The 19,889-nt window shown below is 39.8% G+C and overlaps 1 protein-coding gene across 3 annotated transcripts in view; it reads right to left on the reverse strand.

The window, feature by feature from the left end:
- TENM1 (teneurin transmembrane protein 1) overlaps positions 1–19,889 on the reverse strand; it is a gene marked incomplete at both ends in the record, with an annotated part of 555,572 nt that overhangs the window by 152,115 nt on the left and 383,568 nt on the right. For all 3 annotated transcript variants that reach the window (XM_080831205.1, XM_080831204.1, XM_080831203.1), the window contains one exon: positions 12,606–12,822. In XM_080831205.1, coding sequence (XP_080687331.1) covers positions 12,606–12,822 — 217 coding nt within the window. The remainder of the gene's footprint in view (positions 1–12,605; positions 12,823–19,889) is intronic.

Raw genomic sequence — 19,889 nt, forward strand, 5'->3', positions numbered from 1 at the left:
GTAGGGAACTTATAACTATTTGCTTTAGTTGCTAGGAACATAAGCATCCTTTGAAAGGTAACATTCAAAATCAAGATCCTGGCCAGCAGGGGATCTAACAGCAGTTGGGCAGGTTAGGTTGCTTTCTCCATAAGAACAGATGAAAACCTTTCCAGAGCTGACAGTTCTGGTCAAGAGATAGCATTGCAAAGGACTGGGCTGAGAGAAGGCGAGAGAAGGCTGAGAGAAGCCAGGAGAACGCTGTGCTCACTGGCGCTGGAATTCTGCTCTGTAAATTCCTCCAGGAGTCCTTATTTGGTTCAAGTCTCCAGGGGACAGAAACGTGCTGCACATAAGGTGTGGTTCAACGGTTCTCCTGACATCTCTTGCAGGCTTATTAGACTGTGAAGTTCCACAGCTGTAGATGGTGTCACTTGGGCTAAAACAACTTATCCACTGCCGTCATGCAATGAATAAAGGATCTTCTCTTTAGAGAAGTCCCCACATCTGGGTCCTCATCTGTGATCCTCATCCTCAGTCCTTCCTGGTACTCCTTCTCCTATACAGATCAGTGGTTCTCAAACTTGATCACACACCAGAATCACCTGGAAGGCTCAGTAAAAGCAGTTGGCTGGGCTGCCCTGCCCTGGGTTTCTGACTCACAGTTCTGGAATGGGGCCCCAGAAATGTGCATTCCTAGCAAGTTCCCAGGTGATGCTGATGCTGCCAGTCTAAAGACCGACAAACTTTGAGAACCACCGTTTTAGTGAAAGCAAGACCAGAACACGGTCAGCCAATGAAGAGCTGTGAAATCCTCAAGAGGAAGGTAGAGGACATAAACTACACAAAGGCAGGCAAATCATTAACTGGTTCACCATCGCACAGTTATGAAATAAATCCATGAGGCATGAATTTGTAACTCTGGAGAAGACTCTGGAGAAGAGTCTGCCAAATTGTAGTTTGGGGGTCATGCTGAAACTGTCATGACAAAGTGGAGGTTGGACAACAAGATGAACTGTAGGGTCTCTTTCAAATCTAGAGATTATAAAATGAAACAATGTTTTAACCTGATTTATCTGTCTCAAGTAAATGTCAATTTTTCCTCCATCCTTATTATTCTCTTTAGACAGTGCTCGGATGCATGTTATCACACTTGTCCTCGCCTGTCTTGGATGAGAGTTATATATGTGTCTGCCTTTTCTATTAGATCATCTACTCCAGGGCAAAGACTGTGATTTTCCTGTGTCCTTCCAGGTGCCTGGTGTATATGGCACCTGCTTGAGAAAGCTATGCAGAACTTCAACTCAAATATTTTTATATGAAGATGTAAGATACTTGCAATGTACCCTCACAGCACCGCTTCAAAGATTTCAGAGACGACTTTGAGGTTCCTGCACGGCAGATACCTTACAGTTCCTTTATGAGAAGCCAGCATTCTGGATTGTGCATTGTGACTTTCTCATCATGAGACTTTTGTTTGATAATTGACTACTTCAGGGAATTAAACAGTAACCCTGTGACTGGGAAGAATGAATGAATAGTTCTCCTCAAATGCTTAATTTATGAACACTAGCCCCATTATTCCTTTATATATCACCATATAATTACAATGTGGTATTTCATAATTTAAATACATTTGAGGGTTCTAATATTCAGATATTTGGGGCGTTTCCACACAACACATGCTGGGTTTTTGATATATGTTATCTAACCTGGTACAGCACCACGCAAACATTTAATGTTATAGCATAAACCTGTTTTCATGTTCTGAAAACGCGAATGCAGTGAATGTTCATATGCAAACGCAATAAAATCTCATTAGTTTTTATTTAAATAGAGCAGGCTGATTGAATCCCACTCAGTTGGTCACTAGCCCAAATAAATAATACCTACTAAATGGGTAACATTAAAAGCAGCTGGAGGCATTACCCAGCAACATTCTAGGACTCTGGGAAAGGTGGTGCTATTGAAAATGCAGATAGCTTTTTAAGCAGAATTATTTTCCTCATGGCTAGTGATGTTTCAAGTAAAACAAAATGGGGGCACTCACCCTGAGGACGGTGGCTATTTTCCCATCTGCCCTGGTAATTGCTTGTCAAAAGCAGGCTTGCTTTGGATGCCTGAGATCCCCAAAGTAATGGGAAAAAGATCAAGTGTTTTGAAGCAATAAGAAAACTGACGACACAGTCACATTTTCAGGACCGCGTAAGTGCCAGATTGCTTCATTTAGATGCATGATTATTTTTGTCCGGAATTTGGATCCTGAAATATTTGTCCTGCAAGCCCTTGCAACTCTCGAGCAGTCCTAAGTTTGTTTTTACTTGTTTTTTTTTTCCCGTTTTACACATTACTCAAATGGTTTCTTTGTAATCAGCCCTATGGGGTTTTATTAAACTCATTAACCTTTCCTGTCACTTCTCTGCGATGCTGCCCTTCAAATAATGGCTAGTCATTAAATATAGGGGAAGTCTGCCTAGTTGGCTATTGCCTGGCCGGGGAATATTCTTCTGATTATTTTTCCTTCCACAGAGGAAAATGTGGAGCCAGCTCCACCCATACCAGTTGGAGCTTTGGCTCACTACTCGCCCATTGTGACTTTTCCCTGTCCTATCCGCAGCCACCTCACAAAGTTGCCATGACAGTAAAATAACCCAGTAAAATGACTTCTGAATTATATCTTTCTAATTACATTCTCTATGTACCCCAGTATTTATTAAATATATATATAATGTATACAAACATATAGACAAATTTGTGTCAATAAAATATTTATGAAGCACTTATTGTGGGTCAGGTGCTACGCTGAGTGTTTTTCTTATTTCATTTAATATCTATATCATCTTATTTCATTTAATATCCATTAGCCCTGTTTTAAAAATAAGGAAACAGATACAGAGAGGTTTAAAAAAATACAAAACTTGCTCAAGATAACACAGCTAGAAAGCGGTGGAGTGATGGAGGCCCTTTGACCTGGATTCTGAGCTATAATGCAGATCTTTCTTAAAATGTGGCTACAAAGGAAAGAAAGTTGGAGCTTACCTACAAGGACGGTGCTTTTGCTATCCATAGGACATCAGTTCCTGTGGACATTGACGAACTGCTGAGTACTTTCTATGTGCAGGGTGTGTAGTGGAGATGAGCTATCCCCTGTCATTCATTCCTCCTCCCCAAACTTGCATTTACTCTACCCTCTCTCGGGACCAATTGAGATGATAGAACCAGCTAGAGACACAGCAAGCAAATAGTATGGCTAAGAAGTAAGTCATAAGGATTTGAGCCTTTTGAATTTCTTAATGGAGCAGTAAGATGGATAAAATATTCGAAAATACCTATCCATACTGAGATAAGCTGTAGACAGACAGCTCCTGGTATCACTGATCACAGCTATTAAGCATCTCAGAGCATTTGAGTTTCAAAACACCACAGATAATCAACTGAACAGCCTTTCGAAGATCTGTGCTCTGATTTCTTTTTATTCTTCATTGCCCAGGAACATTTGCAAGGAAGTGAAAGTCACACGTTTCTTTCTTTTTGGTACCTGTAGGTGTTGACTGCTGATTTCAGGAGCTAGTCAGCACTATAAATCTTGGAACCTTCAGCACTTTGTAATTTTTATAACGTGTCTTTTAAACTTTAGCATCAGACAGAAAGAGTTGTCTGGAAAATCGGGAGATCCCATCTTCACATGCGTAACACCTTTCATGTAAATGAGATCAAAGTGCTTTATTAGCAAGTAGCAACAATCTGCCTTCCCACTTAGGACAACAACTGCAGAAGTGATAAGCAAAGGAGGTTGCTCAGGACAGGTAACATGGTAAGACAAGTAGAATCACAGGGAACCGTGGTGGAGCCAATCCACACCTGGGACTCCTTTTGCAAATGTGGGCAGATCATGGGCAGCGGCTCCCTTCAGAAAGAAAGGTGAACAAGAGACAGATGTGCGGATGCTGATGCTGTAGAAAGAGCTTCCCCCAGCCCTTAATGTACTCAAGTTATTCACTAATTGTTGCATTGTGTGTTTATCAACCCCTAGTTGTGTATCTGGTATAATGTTTTTCATGTTCCTAGATTAAAACTACACAAAAACCTGCCATTAGCAAATAGACTTGGAGGTTCTTAACCAACAGATGCATGAGAAAATTAAACAAAAAACATACGGATTCAAATTTGTACCTCAGCAAAGTCACAAATGATAATGTTACAGACCTTCTGGGGGTTACCTGTGTATAGACTCAACTGTGTGTTACTTCCATGAATGCTTGAATACCGTAATAACATTGGATTTCCTTAATAAATATTCTAAAATGTAAGCTTTTCTTGCCTCTTCTTCTTCCTAATTCCAAATCAGCAAGTGGTTTCTATATATTTAATCCAGTTTGGGTTCAACACTAATTGATGAAGATCTGCTTTTTTTTTTTTTTTCATGACTAAACAGTCTAGGGCTGTTGCTCATTTCTCTTTCTAGAGGCTATTCAGTTTGTCCGAAGTATTCAAATTTTCTCAATGTACTCCTAGAGGACAGGCACCCCATTGCCTTATCAGGAAAACCTAGTACAGTAACCAGTATGTAGTAATTCCTTGAGAAAAGTTTGTTTTACCTTTTCACATAATGTCACAGAATCTTGATTAGTGGGTCCCTAAAAGTCTCTGCCAGGCCTTGGCTTGTGTGACATTCTGTTGTATAAGGGCCCAAGGTCATCTGAGATATAGATGAATGCCATGAGGTCTCTGCTCAAGTGTCATTTCTCCAGAGAGACTTTCCTGGACCACTTGGTCTAAAATGGTCACTCTCTGTCCCTAACCTTTCTTTGTATCACTTGAAAGTACTTATAACTACCTGATATGTACCTTTTTTCATTATCATTCTTCCTCACTGGACTGTATGGGGAAGGCCCTTCATCTGCTTTAGCTCAGAGCCTAAGACAGTGCCCATCATCACATGGATAAATGAACCAAGTAAACATTGTAATGGTCATCGATCTTAAGAGTGAAATGATTAATCTTTCTCAATGAGGATTATCTTGAAACTGTAGGATCCATCATTATAAATGATGCCAAAGTGTTGTTAATGGGAATTTTTTCATTGTGGTAAATGAGAATTTTTTTGATGATTGATTTTTTTCCCATTGAATTCATCTGTTTAATACAAACATTTTAAATTGTAGGAAAAAAATTACTTACAGCTCCACCTTTCAAAGGATGGAACTTCTTGCAAATAGTTAAGTTGCTTACGGTCCAAATAAGCGTTGTGTTTTCCTTGCAAGTCATCAATAGTCTCCTGATTGTGTCAATTTTAGCAGCTCTTCATGCTCACCTAAGTTAATTAGTACCATCTCTGAGCTACTGCTGAAAACTTCCAGGTCAGTCTCACTTCTGTCATTGTTTAATGACTTTGTCTCATTTCCTAGAATACCTCTTGTCTTACATCCACTTAGGTTCAAAGTAGTTGAATTTGAGACCCCAGAGTTGATGAACTCCAGGCTCCCTCAAAAACCTAATGTTTCATAACCTGCGAACTTATTGCAATATGTAATTAATTTAATTATTTTTGCATTTTCTTGATGTTTGACTGCCTCTACCATTAGACTATAAGGGGAGTTCTGTGAATAAATGTTTGTTTCTTTTGTTTCCTTTCATTCACACAGTTCCTGGCACACAGTGGGTACTCAAATGAATGAATACCTATCCTTGTAACTTTTCTTTTTTTTTTTTTTAAGATTTTATTTATTTATTTGTCAGAGAGAGAGAGGGAGAGAGAGTGAGCAAGCACAGGCAGAGGCAGAGGGAGAAGCAGGCTCCCTGCCAAGCAAGGAGCCCGATGTGGGACTCGATCCCAGGACGCTGGGATCATGACCTGAGCCGAAGGCAGCTGCTTAACCAACTGAGCCACCCAGGCGTCCCTCCTTGTAACTTTTCAAAACATGAGCTGACATCAGGATATTATACTACACTAGGGACAGCAGAGGAATTTATCTCTTCTAGAAGAATTTAAAGTCCTTGGTTACTCTGCAAGTACTAGTATTTCAATAAAATACAAATTTCAAAAACCAGTAGTTTCTTTCAAGTTTGGTATTCTTAAGTCCTAGTCTCTATTCAAGATCAGCCATTTCTGTATCAATGACGCATCTCCCTGCAACCTTCCCCCCCGCCCTTAACCTCCCTCTTGATTCAGTAACTCATTTTGCCATTCACAGGATTTCAAATGGTATAAATTCCCAGCTCAACTCAGTACAGAAAAGCATGTTTTATTAAACAAGTTATGATAAGTAATTATGGCTGTTACCAGGTATCATGAATAATCAGGAGCATGAATCAAGGTTTTGTTATTGAGTGGGGTGGAGTAAAGGAGGGGGGAAGGCCTGTGTAAGTCGAGTTTGCCAAGAATGCCACGCTCAAGGCACTGGGGTACCTCAATTTGTCCTGGGCACTTGTCTTTGTTTTTCTCATGAGATGGAATAATGACACATACCAAAGTAAGCCAGTTTCACACTGGCTTCTTGATATTGCTCCTTATTTTCTAATTTTTTCTTGGTTCTAAATTTTCATTATCTAGCCCACTGAAGGCAGAGAGGATTATTGATGCTTATACAAAGTTATAAATGATGTCAATTATGAGTAGGCTCTTACAGTGGTGGAATGGTTCATAAGGTAAAAAAAAAAGTAATTACTTTGCAACTGTTAGATAATCACTTCATCTTTTATGAATTGGTTCCTGTGCTATTTGGAGAATAGTAATCTTACCTTTAGGCTGGTTCTATGTTTGGGAATTAACTTATTTGAGGTCCTAATATCATCTGCGTGTTCTAGGCAACAAAAATGAGTTTTTCATGAGCAAATATGAGAAGAGCACTTCAATATTACCACAACTAAATAACTCACTCATTGTTGACTTGCTTTTTGCTAGGTGCTGTGTTAGAATCTGAGGGTACGGTGGTATGGTAGATTAAAGGTGGCCACACATTCTTTGATACTTCTCTCATCAAGAGGGGGGAATCTATGTCTCCCCCACTTTGAATCTGGGCAAGCTCTGTAACTGCTATAACTAACAGTATGTAACGTAAGTGACACTGTTAAAATTTCTGGACATGGGCCTTAAGAGACTGGCATCTTCTATTTTTTGTCTCTTGGAATGCTCCCTTTTGGAGCCCTGAGCCACCATATAAGAGGCTGACTTCCATGCCAATATGAAGCCCAAGTAGAAAGGCTGCATGTAGAAAGAGAGATTCTTGGTTGCTGTACAGCTGTTCCAGCCCCCAGCTATTTGAGATATCCTAGCTGAGAGCCCAACCATCATGGAGAAAAGACAAGCCATCCTGGCCACGCTCTGTGTGAATCTCTGACCCACAGAATCATGAAATATAATAATAAAATTTATTTTAATCCACTATGTTTTAAAGTAGTTTTCTAGACAGCAACAGATAAGCAAAACAAGGAACAAATCAGACTTGGTCCTTGTCCTCACAAAACTTAAGATTCAGCAATTAGGACAATCCAGAACTAATTCTGGGTATATTCTAGAGTAGAGCAAAAAATTGAAATATAGCAATTTCATAGAAAGTAGAAGAAGCCTACCATTGTGTTAAACTTCTTTACTTTGTGGCCTGTTAACAGTGCTGTTATGTGCTTAATGCTGTATTAAGTTTGGTCGCCACTCTAGAACTTCTCAGTTAAGGGTAGGCATTCCAACCGGAGTGGGCAAAAGAAGCTGCCATAACTCCACCCAGCAGCACTGTTGCAAATTCTTAGTTATCTGAATTGTTTTTAAAACTTCTAAGTGATACACATAATAGTCAAATGCCTCTCAACAGACACACCCTTCTCATAGAAAGTGGACATTTTGCTTCTACTACAGTGGTCCCCGGATTAGCTGATGTCATGGCTGATGAGCTGTGCTACCCGAGGTTAAAATCCACTGCCTCAAGGGAGCCTAACGTGTGAGGCAGAGTGGATGCCAGCTCTTCACAAGGTAAACACAGGTACTCTAGTAAGGGTGGAAATATTGCATTACTGTGATTTCCAGTTCACGTCCAGTCACTTTTTCCTCTCTTTTTAAACCAAGGTAGTAAAGGCCCCAGATTAAGTAAAATGATAAGATTAAGTATTTAAGGACCCTCAGGGAAAGAGATTGGAAAGAAAAAGCCAAACACTTGAGGTCTTTCCAAGGAAGGCTACAGAAGCTGTGTGGTCCCGAGGTGATAACCCCAAATACCAACAGGGCCAGGCATGCCAGTGAAAGAGAGGGAAGTGAGCCAGGAGTAAGGGGAACATTGAAGGGGGAGCTAGAGTGACATGTCATAGCCCATCCAGACAGGCAGTGGCCCTCCGCTCCACAGTGCCTACGCTATGCCCATGGGTGCAGAGATGCCCAGCTTTGTAAATTTCCTAAGGAAGGAACACATTTCAATTTTTATATGAGATCTTCTAATTTCGAAATGTTGGGCTGAACAAAATACATCTGTGGGCTGATATGAAGCAACCTCTGATGTAGATGCCTGACATGGATTGATGTGGGGTCAGCCTCTCACAGCTACAAAACAGACAAATGAGTTTGGCCAGACCTTGCTGTCAGCGGTTGCACTAACCCTGGTAGGATTTTGTTTTTTAAATGCACTTCTCCATTAGTGATGGCGAGTGAAATGTCTGGCTTTGCAAATTACTGCTGTCGTTTAGTTTAATGTACTCTTGTTTTTACATATTTATAAAAACCTTTTACATTATTAATAGTGATTAAATGCTTAGACACTGAAGATCAATAATGCTTCTGTTCACCTATTTACATTATTAAAAAGTAATAAGTCATACAGAGCACGTATAATATGTGGTTTACTTTGTAGTCATGTTTGCAGCAGATCGAAAAAAGTGAAAGAAACTCAGGCTACCGGGTAAAATGTACTTGGGAAAAAAACCAGTACCTGGGTTGGGCTTGCTAGAGATGTGACTGCACGCAGGTTACATGCTCACAGAGACATTGTGCTCTCATGGGGCACGGGAGGTACCCATTTTATGGGCTCTCACATGCCAGAGTAGCAAACTTGAGACAACAAAAAGCTAGTCTCACTTGGATGCACAAGGATGAACAGATATTTAACCTTTGTGTGTCCTTGCAATAATTAGTCACCTGCATGCCACTGTCTTTAGCTCTAAAAGCTTCTGATGGTGGCAACACTCAGCAGCGAGTCATCTGTGGGGTCACACTTTGCCAGCAGGCAAATGAGCCCCTTGACAATGTTCTCTTCATCTGATTATCCAGCTAGATCTCAGTTATGTGACAAAAGCAAAAAAGCAGAGTGGGTCACCTGATTTTGGCACAGCAATGTTCTAGATCTGTCTGAAGAGTGCAACTCCACAGCCAGGGATGTCTAAAGGCTGTAAGTCTTTTCAGGGTTAGTTAGCCGAGCCTTCTAAATAGCCAAAGGGTCTTGGCATAGTGGTTCAGAGGTCAGTCTCCCAGTACCAGTCTGCCTGGGTTCAAATCCTGGCTCTGACACTTGCGGGTTATGACCGTGGGCAAGTCACTTACTTGGCACCCTGGTTCTGGTTTCCTCACCTGGAAAGTAGGCATAATACTAGTGTCTAAAACATAGAGTTTTGGTAAGGATTAAATGAGATAGCCCATGTAAATGCTCAGTAGGAGACCTGACACACAATAAATGCTCAAGAACAATTTACATAGAGCAAAGGGCCCATTTTACCCATCATTCAATTGTGTTCTTCTACCAACAGGAAGTTCATTAGCACTGGTTTGTAGTTTGGAAATAAGGCCACTGAAATGCATTAAATGGAGCTGGATTTTTAAACACCACTTGTTCTGTGTGTGTGTGTGTGTGTGTGTGTGTGTGTGTGTGTTGACCAGATGTAAATTCTCCAGCAGAAATTAGATCTAAGTCACAAGGTTTATTTAAGGACAAGTTGAAATGCGGCAACTGTGGTGTAACAGAAAGGTTACACGAGTTGCAACGCTACAAACTTGGTGGCTGTGTGACATTGGGCAAGTTACTGGATCTCTCTGAACCTGTTTCCTCTTATATAAAGTGCATGAATACAAACCCCCACTTCACAGGCATACTGTGAAGATAAAATGAAATTAGGCATGTCTGAGGGCTTTGCAATGAAAAGGTACTATTTAGATTAAGAGCTTGTAACTATTATTATTTATATGGGATCGGGGTTAGATTGATTTTACCCAGAGTGACACTGCAGGTGTTGATCTTTTAGGGGAGGAAGAATGAGATTGCTTATCTTCAACTCTATCCTTTGGAAAAGGCCTGCACCTTTTCGGACCCGTTCCATAGGTCTCTAATAGATGAGACCACTGGATAAAGGGGACCCGTCATTCTGAATTCAAATGTGACCTGCAGAGCCAAATGATACCTTGGAGCATTTTACAAAGGAATGAGGACAACTCAATCAAACCAGGAGGAGGAGGGCCTTAGCTAACACAGGTAATCGGTTCCTTTGCCCTGAAGCTGAACCATAGGGGTGCAAGTCTCTCTTGGCTTTGCAAAGTTCATGGCTTTAATGCCGTCCTGCTCTGGATCACAACGACTTGTCTCCTGCTGCTCTCGGGCCTCTCCCTTCACTTGAGTTCATAGAGTCATTTAACAGACCTTCATGTCATGGAGGTTGTTATTTCTTCCACTTGTTTCTTTTTTTGTTGTTGTTTGGACTCATTTTCTCTGAGCAGGGACAAAGCTGCAGAGAGATGACTTCCCTCTACCTTATATAGGAGAGTGGGGGTAATGGCTGCCTTTTGTTCCTTTTGGCCCTCTGTTGTATAATCCCTAAGTCTCCACTATCTAAATAATGACTTTGACTACAGCCCCTCCGAAAGTTATCCCAGAGTTGTTACTGCGCTGGGAAAAACATTTCAGAATGGGGATGACTGAGTCTCTTGGGAGAACTCAAACTTCCACCCGATCCTCTGGCGGAACAGGCTTTTCTGGTGAAGTGCTGGCATTTGGGTTTTGGGTTCTGTCAGACACCTAAAAGGTCACAACTGCCCAATAATTAAAAAAAAAAAAAAACAATGAGGAAGTTTAAAGTTTCAGTATCAGTTCTTGTATACAGTCTGTGGAAAGGATGCTGAATATTTTACATTTCCACGCATATCTGTTTTTTTTCCTTTTCTGCTTCGTATAGGTCCTGATGGGGTTGTCATTTTTTTAGACTGTCACTCATATTAATATAAATTTTTTTATATTAATATAAATTCTTGACTGAGTGTTCTCTTGGGGACTGATCACACCCACCATTATGCAACAAAGTGGTAGATAGACAGGGGCTCCTGGACAGATACTTTGCATGATTTTTTGAATTCCCATTTGTCAGTCTAGAAAGTAGTGAAACATCTGCTTGTGGAATGAACAAAGGAGGACATTTTTAAGAGACCTAGAAATATTGACTTCAGTGACTTATTTATGTCTACTGTTAATTAGTAAACTATATCATTGTTGAAGATGAAGCAGAGGATAACAATAAGAAGTTTATGTGATTACACTTCAAATAAGGAAGTTAATTTTAAAGATTTCTTTACATACTAAGTTGGGCTTTGTTGTTAGGTCTTTAGTGACAATTCATGCATCTGAGCTTTCCCCTTTCTTTTTAAAAAAGTTTATTTATTTATTTTAGAGAGAGCGAGAGCGAGCATGAGCGGGAAGAGGGATAGAGGGAGAGAGAATGCCACACAGACTCCGCGCAGAGCAGCGAGCCCCACACAAATCCCATGACCCCAAGATCATGACCTGATCTGAAATCAAGAGTCAGACGCTTAACCGACTAAGCCACCCAGGTGCCCCTGGAAGACAGATTTTCACAAATATTGCATTTCACATAAGCACGTCAAATTCACCCAATTCTTCCATATAGAAACATTTTATATTAAAATTTAGCTTTTGAAATTCAAGGTTTTTCAAGGGATATATCCAGAAGCTAAGTACTAAATTGGCAAATTACACTTCCATTCTGTTTTTGTCATTTAAAGTCCCACCCATACTTTACTACAAATAATACACACCGTGAGTGTGTGTGTGTGTGTGTGTGTACACAGCTGACCCTTGAACAACACAGGGGTTAGAGGTGCCAATCTCCCCACGCAGTTAAAAATCCACATATAACTTTTGATTCCTTAAAAACTTAACTACTAATAGCTTAGTGTTGACCAGAAAGCCTTACTGATAACAGAAACAGCTGATTAATGCATATTTTGTATGTTATATGATGTTATATGTATTGTATACTATATTCTTACAATAAAGTAAGCTAGAGAAAAAATGTTATCAAGAAAATCATTAGGAAAATATATGTACAGTACTGTACTGTAACAAATCTGCATACAAGTGGATCTATGCAATTCAAACCTGTTTTTCAAGGGTCAACTGTATACACACACACACACACACACACACACACACACGTATTTATCCTGTATGATAAAGAATCTCAAGAAATGACTTCTCTCTCTTAACTGATCAGTTAAGGTCTTGGGCATTCCAGAGAAGCCTAAAAAAAGAAATCGATATGTACTGTGCAGAATGGAAAGTAGCCTGATCTTTAGAAGGCATCTTCCTTTCATAGTTAAGGAAAAACATAACCACTGTTTATTAAGGATAAAATAAATACATACATACCTGCTGTCAAATGAGATCTCTGGAGGAATGACGTGAGTACTGTCTTTGCCAATGAGGAATTTAATTCGATCATAGAAGAGTCTTGAGATATGCTGAGAGAAGAGGGGTTGGCTTTGCTGAATGAGGTCAAGAGGATCTGGTGAGCCCTGACAGAGAGGACTTACGTAACAGTTGCTTTGTTGACAACAATCAGGGTCCACACAGTCCGTCAAACCATCTGAAAAAAAAAATTTTTTTAAAAATTTAGCTTCAAGAGAAACAACATTGTTTAAAATATGCATAAATGGAGAACAATCTAGAATACAAAGGTAACTGTGCATGTTTTGAATTTAGAATCTATTAAAGTCACATTTCTCATGAAAACTTACTCTGAGTTTAGATGGCACAAACCATTTTGCTCACAAATCTTTCTTCCCTGAATTCTGGAGCTTTTGTGGGCTATCCCACATTGTTTATATTTGGATACAGTATTCCATGAGGTGTCACTCTCTTTAGAAATTTCCATCTTCCTCAGCAAGAACATTCCTTCAGGATAGCAATGATTCTTCTAATTCTTTTTGAATTTCTCACACCAGGTACGTTTATGAGTAGACAATTAACAAATGCTTGCCAACTTGAATTTGTATTTTTTAAAACATCTAATATTGTTGTCTAGTGGTGATTCTTCTTTTTTTTCCTAAGATTTTATTTACTTATTTGACAGAGAAAGAGAGAGAGAACACAAGCAGGGGGAGCAGCAGGCAGAGGGAGAAGGAGGCTCTCCACTGAGCAGAGAGCCCAATGTGGGACTCAATCCCAGGACCCTGAGATCATGACCTGGCCTAACGCAGACACTTAACCGACTGAGCCACCCAGGCATCCCTACTGGTGATTCTCAAAACAGAGGTTGGTATTCTCACAGTGAAAAAGTGTCTGGAGCAGAGCAGTGATTCTCAAATGTGCAGTCAATTATCTGGGGAGCTTATTAAATATGCATATTCTTGAGTCCCACCTATTAAATCAGATTTTCTTCAAACCCAGGATTATGCAGACTTAATCTGGGTGATTCTGGATTATTCTGAAGCACACTAATGTTTCAGAACTTTTTTTTTTGAATTTGTAGAAGCAACTAGAGCTTACTTGGTCCTGACAGCAGTTATTTGATGAAAGTACCAATAAATCTTAGGTATATCAATGTGATGAGTTGCTCTCTTTAATTTCCTAGACCTTCACTGGTTACTCCACACTCCCGAATCCATGGTTGTAACAATAAACACAATCACATACAGGCTTCATTCTTTGGTAGAGGAATTGACGAGGGGCACAGGGGTTGCAGGAGGAGGGGTTACGTCAGAATCTAATAGGCGCAAAACACTGTGTTAGGTGACCGAGGAAGTAAAGAGATAAAAAGACTCTTTTCCTGCTTTTGGGAGAAGGGATGGGAGTGATTAACTGAGCATATGGACACTAGATTCACACCCAATGAACAAAACAAACAAACAAACAAACAAATGAATAAATAAAGTCCTTCCAAGGTCCTTAGAGCCGACAAGTGGCTCTAATTTAGATGTTTAACAAGGGTAAATATAAAGAAGCTAATCTTCTTGGCTGGTTGCGGAATAGGGAGGTTCAGATGGATCACTGGCTCCTTAAGGCTGCTGCAAGTTACCAGCCCCTGGCTTCCCGCTGCTCTCTTTCCCTGACATGGCTGCTCCCAGAGAGCTGGAGGTGGCGTGCTACAGCTGGGGGGCAATGAAAGCCAGGAACACCCAGAGAGAAGACATTTGGAACAGTAGCCCTAGGGCACCCAGGAAATATTTTTTCCCCACATGAGGTCCTTTCAAATTCCCTGTGCCGTAGACACTACTTTGATTTAAAATGCAGTTTGCTGCTTTCTTGCCTTCCCTGTTTGTTCAGTGTATTTTTGCCCAGATTTCTACTGTTCTGTAGACATATTTCTTTTTCACTGATGACTAGCTTTTAAGTGTGGGTGCATTCTGGTAAGAAGTTCCCTTCTGCTCTCCTTTCTCCCCTCATTCAGCAAATCGTATTAACAGATTTTCTATAGATTTTAGATACCACCACCACCTCTCTCTCCCGTACGTTGTTGTCAGTCTCCTATTAGCACATTATCTCTTTACTCTAATTAAACATCTGGATGCACTGAAAAGCTGGCAAAAATATCAGGCTGATTAAAAGAGTTCTGTGATGTCTGGGACTGGTGCATAACATACCGCACAAGGAAAAACTCCTTTTTCAAATGGGCAGTCGCCCTTATCTTTCAACTGGTAACAAATGGACTAGTGATCATTGGATCGGGCGTTCACAGGTTTCAACCTGTCAGCCACACAATTTGAACTTAGTTTTGAAAAGAAGCCGAGTTTCAATAAATAGAAACACCAAATGGTCTTCAAAACTGAATTCTAAAACCAAACACAGAGCCAATTCAAAACTGGGACTCACATTCTCATCTAGTTATGGGCTATATATTCTAAGCTAACGCTTCCTATATAATAATTGCCTATTATAAAGGGCTGACCCTCTAAGACCTCTGTTTTCTGAGAGAACAGCGAGACTTCTGTTGAATCTAGAAAGGCTGCAGACAGGCAGCCCAATAATGGCATGCAACCCCCAAATTAGAATTCATAGGTAAGCCCAATCCATGGGCAAAGATCTACGTACCAATTATCACATTGGCTAACACTCCATACAGTATGTCTAGACTGTTACAAAGAAGTGCAAATGAGAGTCACACTGCATGTGTGGGTTTCTTTTTTTCTTTCTTTTGGGGGGGGTACTATTACCAGTTCTTTTATTGTTCTAAAGTGGCAGCTGTGGCACCCTCCTGACAGCCAGGCTCGGGGTATCAGATAGGAGCGTATCAAATGTTCACTGATTTTACTTTTAGGGCCTGTTCATTTTTAAAAGGAATAAAAATAAAAGCCAGCAAAAGAGAAGGAGGTTAAATTATCCTGAAGGACTAAACACTGCATGCACCAATCCCAGCTTTGCCAAACTGTTAGGGGCGATGCCAGTAGGCTCGAGTGGGGCTGATAAAGATCAAGGACGCTGGTTTCTTTCGTATATGCTCAAGTAATTGACTACTAAACTTTTACTTGCTAGATGGATGCCTTTAGATGAAAGAATGATCAGACAAAGGAATATGAATGATAGAGGGAAAACCCATATTTTTCTAATCCTTAAAATGAATTTGTGAATATGTATCCTTTTAGGGACAACATCTATATTACCATCTTGATAGAGATGGACAGTTAGTTCACGATAGGGTAGCCAAAAGGATTTGGAAACATGTATAATCAGTTAATATGCCAGGTGTGGCCCAAGGTACTTCCATATCTACGATTTCAACTAATTCCTACAACAACCCTGTTAAGTAGGCATTCTCATCTTCATTTACATATAAAGGAGGGGAGGCCAAATGTGGCTGCACAGTTGGGAGAAATTGAGAGTCATATCAACAGTCCGCATTTTGACTACAAATCTACATGATCAGCAACATCATCTAAGCGAGTATGACCGAGGCTGTAAGACTTCCAAGTACTTGACTAATGTAGGGATTTAGAATACACACAGCGCTTAAGGTCAAAGAACCAGACTACGAGTCTCATTTTACTTTGTCACTCACAATCTAAATGATCCTGGACAAATCATTTCATCTCTTGGATTCTCAACTTCCTCACCTCCAAGATGGGGATTATAAAAATGCCTCTCCCACAGAGCTGTTGAAAGGATCACATGCTATAATAATCCTAAAGAGTTTGCCATTAACCAAGTGCTACACTGTATAGACTTCAAAGAGTCTAGGGCTAGAGTCCTAAGGGTAGGTGCCAATGGTGTGCAGTGGCTGCTAAAAATGTTCAGACCCACTTCCATTGATGGTGCCTTATTAGCGGCCAGAGGGCAATTAGCTGCCGTGCAGCATAGTCAGTTTGTTGGAATGTGTTCCTTTTGTGAACTTTGCTTGGTTAGGTTGTCAGACAGATAGGATCCTGTGTGGCTCTAAATAGACACTAATGCTACAGTAAATCTTTATTCATTGAATTTCACAAATTCACAGTTTGTTATCATTTGGACAAGGGGCTGGATTGAAGCTTAACCTTTTCAGCATCTACAGAATAGAGGGTCGGCCAAGAAAATTAATAGTGAAAAAGAAATCGAAGGGCTGATCATTGCAATGACTCAGTTAAACAAAATCTTCTCAGGCATTTTAGGAACCCATAAAAATAGGCTAATTATAAATCATTCATACATTTTTACCAAAGCAGGCACCCGTACCAGGCATTTCTATTTGCTTAGTTGTTGCTGTTACATGCATAGAAGGTAATACGACTGTATTTCCTTGGGAAATAGTCTAAAATTCGTTTGATTTTTCATCTATCCAGGCTGACTTTCACCCCAGCATTTTGCTGTATTAGTAAGAAGAAAAAGGGAGAGGCTCAAGTTCACTCAGAATTTGACCTGCCCAAATCACTGTTATTGCTATCGCCTCATACAATTGACTTCTTCTGGGTCAGGAGAGTAAATTGTTTATATGCCATTAATGTTCATGTCCTCTGGTCCCCAGATGCCATCAATGGCTTCTCAAATCACTCAGAGTAGAGGCCCATGTCCTGACAATGACTTAACTTCCCCACAGTCTGGCTCTTTACTGTCTCTCTCTCTCACCACTCTGACCTTACCTCCTATTATCCCATAACCCCTTTCCCCATTATTCCTATGCCTGGAATGTTTTTTCTCCAATATCAACACGGATCACTCTTCATTTCTTTGAAGTCCAAAGGCCATCTTCTCAGGGAGGCTTTCTATGACCACCTTATTTAAAACTGCATCCCTGTCCCACATTCATATCCTCTTCCCTGCTTTTAAAAAAATTTCTCCATCACACTCAGCATCTTCTATCATACTAGTTCTTTTCAAATTTTGGTTTATTGTCTGCCTCTCATGATTAGAATGTAAGCTCCATGGAAGCAAGGATGTAGTTGTTTTTATTGATTGCTATTTCTGCCCCAGAAGAGCACCAGGCTCAAAGTAAGCATTCAATAAATATGTATTGAATGAATAAATGGATGTCTTAAAAATCCTACTTTTATGACATTTGTAAATTTACCTAGAGATTAATAAGCATTTAACTAATGTGTCAAAAACATAAGTTATAAGTAGATTCTTTACTGATACCACAAATTTGTTGCCTCTTTAAATTACTGTATTTCAAATACTAGCTCATTCATTTTCACCACTGCAAGGTAGGCAGATGTCAAGTATGACTAGCCTTAGTTGATAGATAATGTGACTGATCTAGTCATGGAGTGCTTAGGTGAGTTACAGAGTGTAGATTTCCCAGTTTTGTATCTGGCATTACTTGGCAGTTTAAGCGCTCATAACTAAGTGATGATCCTTTAATAAATGGGTTGGTTGGAAACGAGGGGGCTATGGTCAGAAGAGAATAATTAAGACTATGCTTTGTGATGCTAGGTCTTTTGTCCTAGCCAAATCTTAAAAGTAAATGTGGAGAGGGTGTCTGACCCTTAAACAGAACAAATGTTACCAATTCATTGCTCCTTCTATTTTGTTTTCCTATTTATTAAACACTGCAGCATGCTGGTGACATTCAAAACATGAGGCTTATTGATCCATGAGCTTATGTGTTCATAATTCACCCATGGTGCTGATTTCTAGATCTAGAAACACTATATCATAAAACAGGCTTGCAAATAGCTATTGTTCTTAATGAATGGTGACTTGTTATGAAGAATGATTCCTGGAAGATCATTCTCTTTTAGGCAATTAACTTATTGATTTTACCAATGAATATGAATATAGACCACTGGAAGAGTTTGTATAAGAGAAGCTTGGGAAACATGTGACAAATACTTAAAAGATCAGGGAAAAAAGGGTTGCTCTGATTAAACACTCTTATTCCTCATCTTTTTAACCTCCTTAACAATCATTCCACAGTATCAGAAACCACTTGCCTTCCTCTATAATAACTAGAGTGAATAAAATGTAATTTTTGTTTGATAACTGAAGATCATATGAACTTCACACTGTTCTGTATGATCTGGCTAATGCCTGCCTTCATATTCTCAGCTCCTACCAATCTTTCTTTGGCCCACATACCAGTCAAAATGACTTGCCTTTCACCTCCTAGAAAAGCCTAGCGCATTTCCACAGTAGAGCGTTTGTACATGCTGTTTCCTTGGCCTGGAGCATTCTGCTCCTCACTCAGGTGGGGCCTGCGTTACCATGTAGACTTGGTTAGGTCCCCCTATACATGTTTACAGCACCCTAAAAATTTTATAACACTCTTTACAGTTGTAAATATGTAGCTATTTGTGTTGTTTCTTATTTAATATCTTTCTCCCTTCCTAGACCATAAGCTCCGAGAAGGCAGAAACTTTTCTTTGTCATTTGATCCCTAAAGCCAAGCACAATACTTGGCACAAAGTAGTAATGAATGAATGGAGAATTGGGTACACTCCATATGCAATGTCTGGCTGAAAGGTACACATTTGGGTCAAACATTTAGATCAGTACCATCCAATAAAATTTCTTCCCAATGATGGGAATGCTCTAGATCTGGGCTAGTAAGTAGTCACTAGGCTCATGTGGCTATTGAGCCCTTGAGATGTGCCTAGTGGAGCCCAGAAACTGAATTTTTAAAGATCTATTTATTTTAGAGGGAGGGAGAGAAAGAAAGTGAGTGAGTGTGAGAGGGAGGGGTAGAAGGTGAGGGAGAGAGAATCTCAAGCAGAATCCCCACTGAGCACTGAGCTGGACATGGGGTTTGATCTCATGACCCTGAGATCATGACCTGAGATGAAACCAAGAGTTGGACGCTTAACTAAGTCACACAGGCACCCCAAAAAACAGATTTTTAAATGTTATTTAAGTTAAAATGAAATAGTCACATGTCATTATTAGCTACCATATCAGACAGTGCAGATTTTGATATCTCCAAATGGTTAGTTGTTGGATGGCCTATAAGCTTAGATGAACACCAGAAAGAATTTTGAAATTTTTATGAGGACCTATTTATCATTATTTTTCCTACTGTGGTTTCTTTCCTTGCTTTTATGTCTAAGAAGTCCTTTCCTGTCTTGAGATCTGTCACCTATATTTTATTCTATTTGTGTTTGAGGTTTTCTTACACAGAACTTATTAATCAGTTGGAGTATTTTTATCTTATTTTTTTGGGGGGGGAATATGCTAGAAATTGAAAACCTAAGTTTTTTTTTTTTTTTCTTAGTAGTTGTCTCAGCACCATTTATTTCATAATGCTTCTTT

This window comes from Martes martes (genome assembly GCF_963455335.1).
Source record: "Martes martes genome assembly, chromosome: X".
Taxonomy (NCBI): domain Eukaryota; kingdom Metazoa; phylum Chordata; class Mammalia; order Carnivora; family Mustelidae; genus Martes; species Martes martes.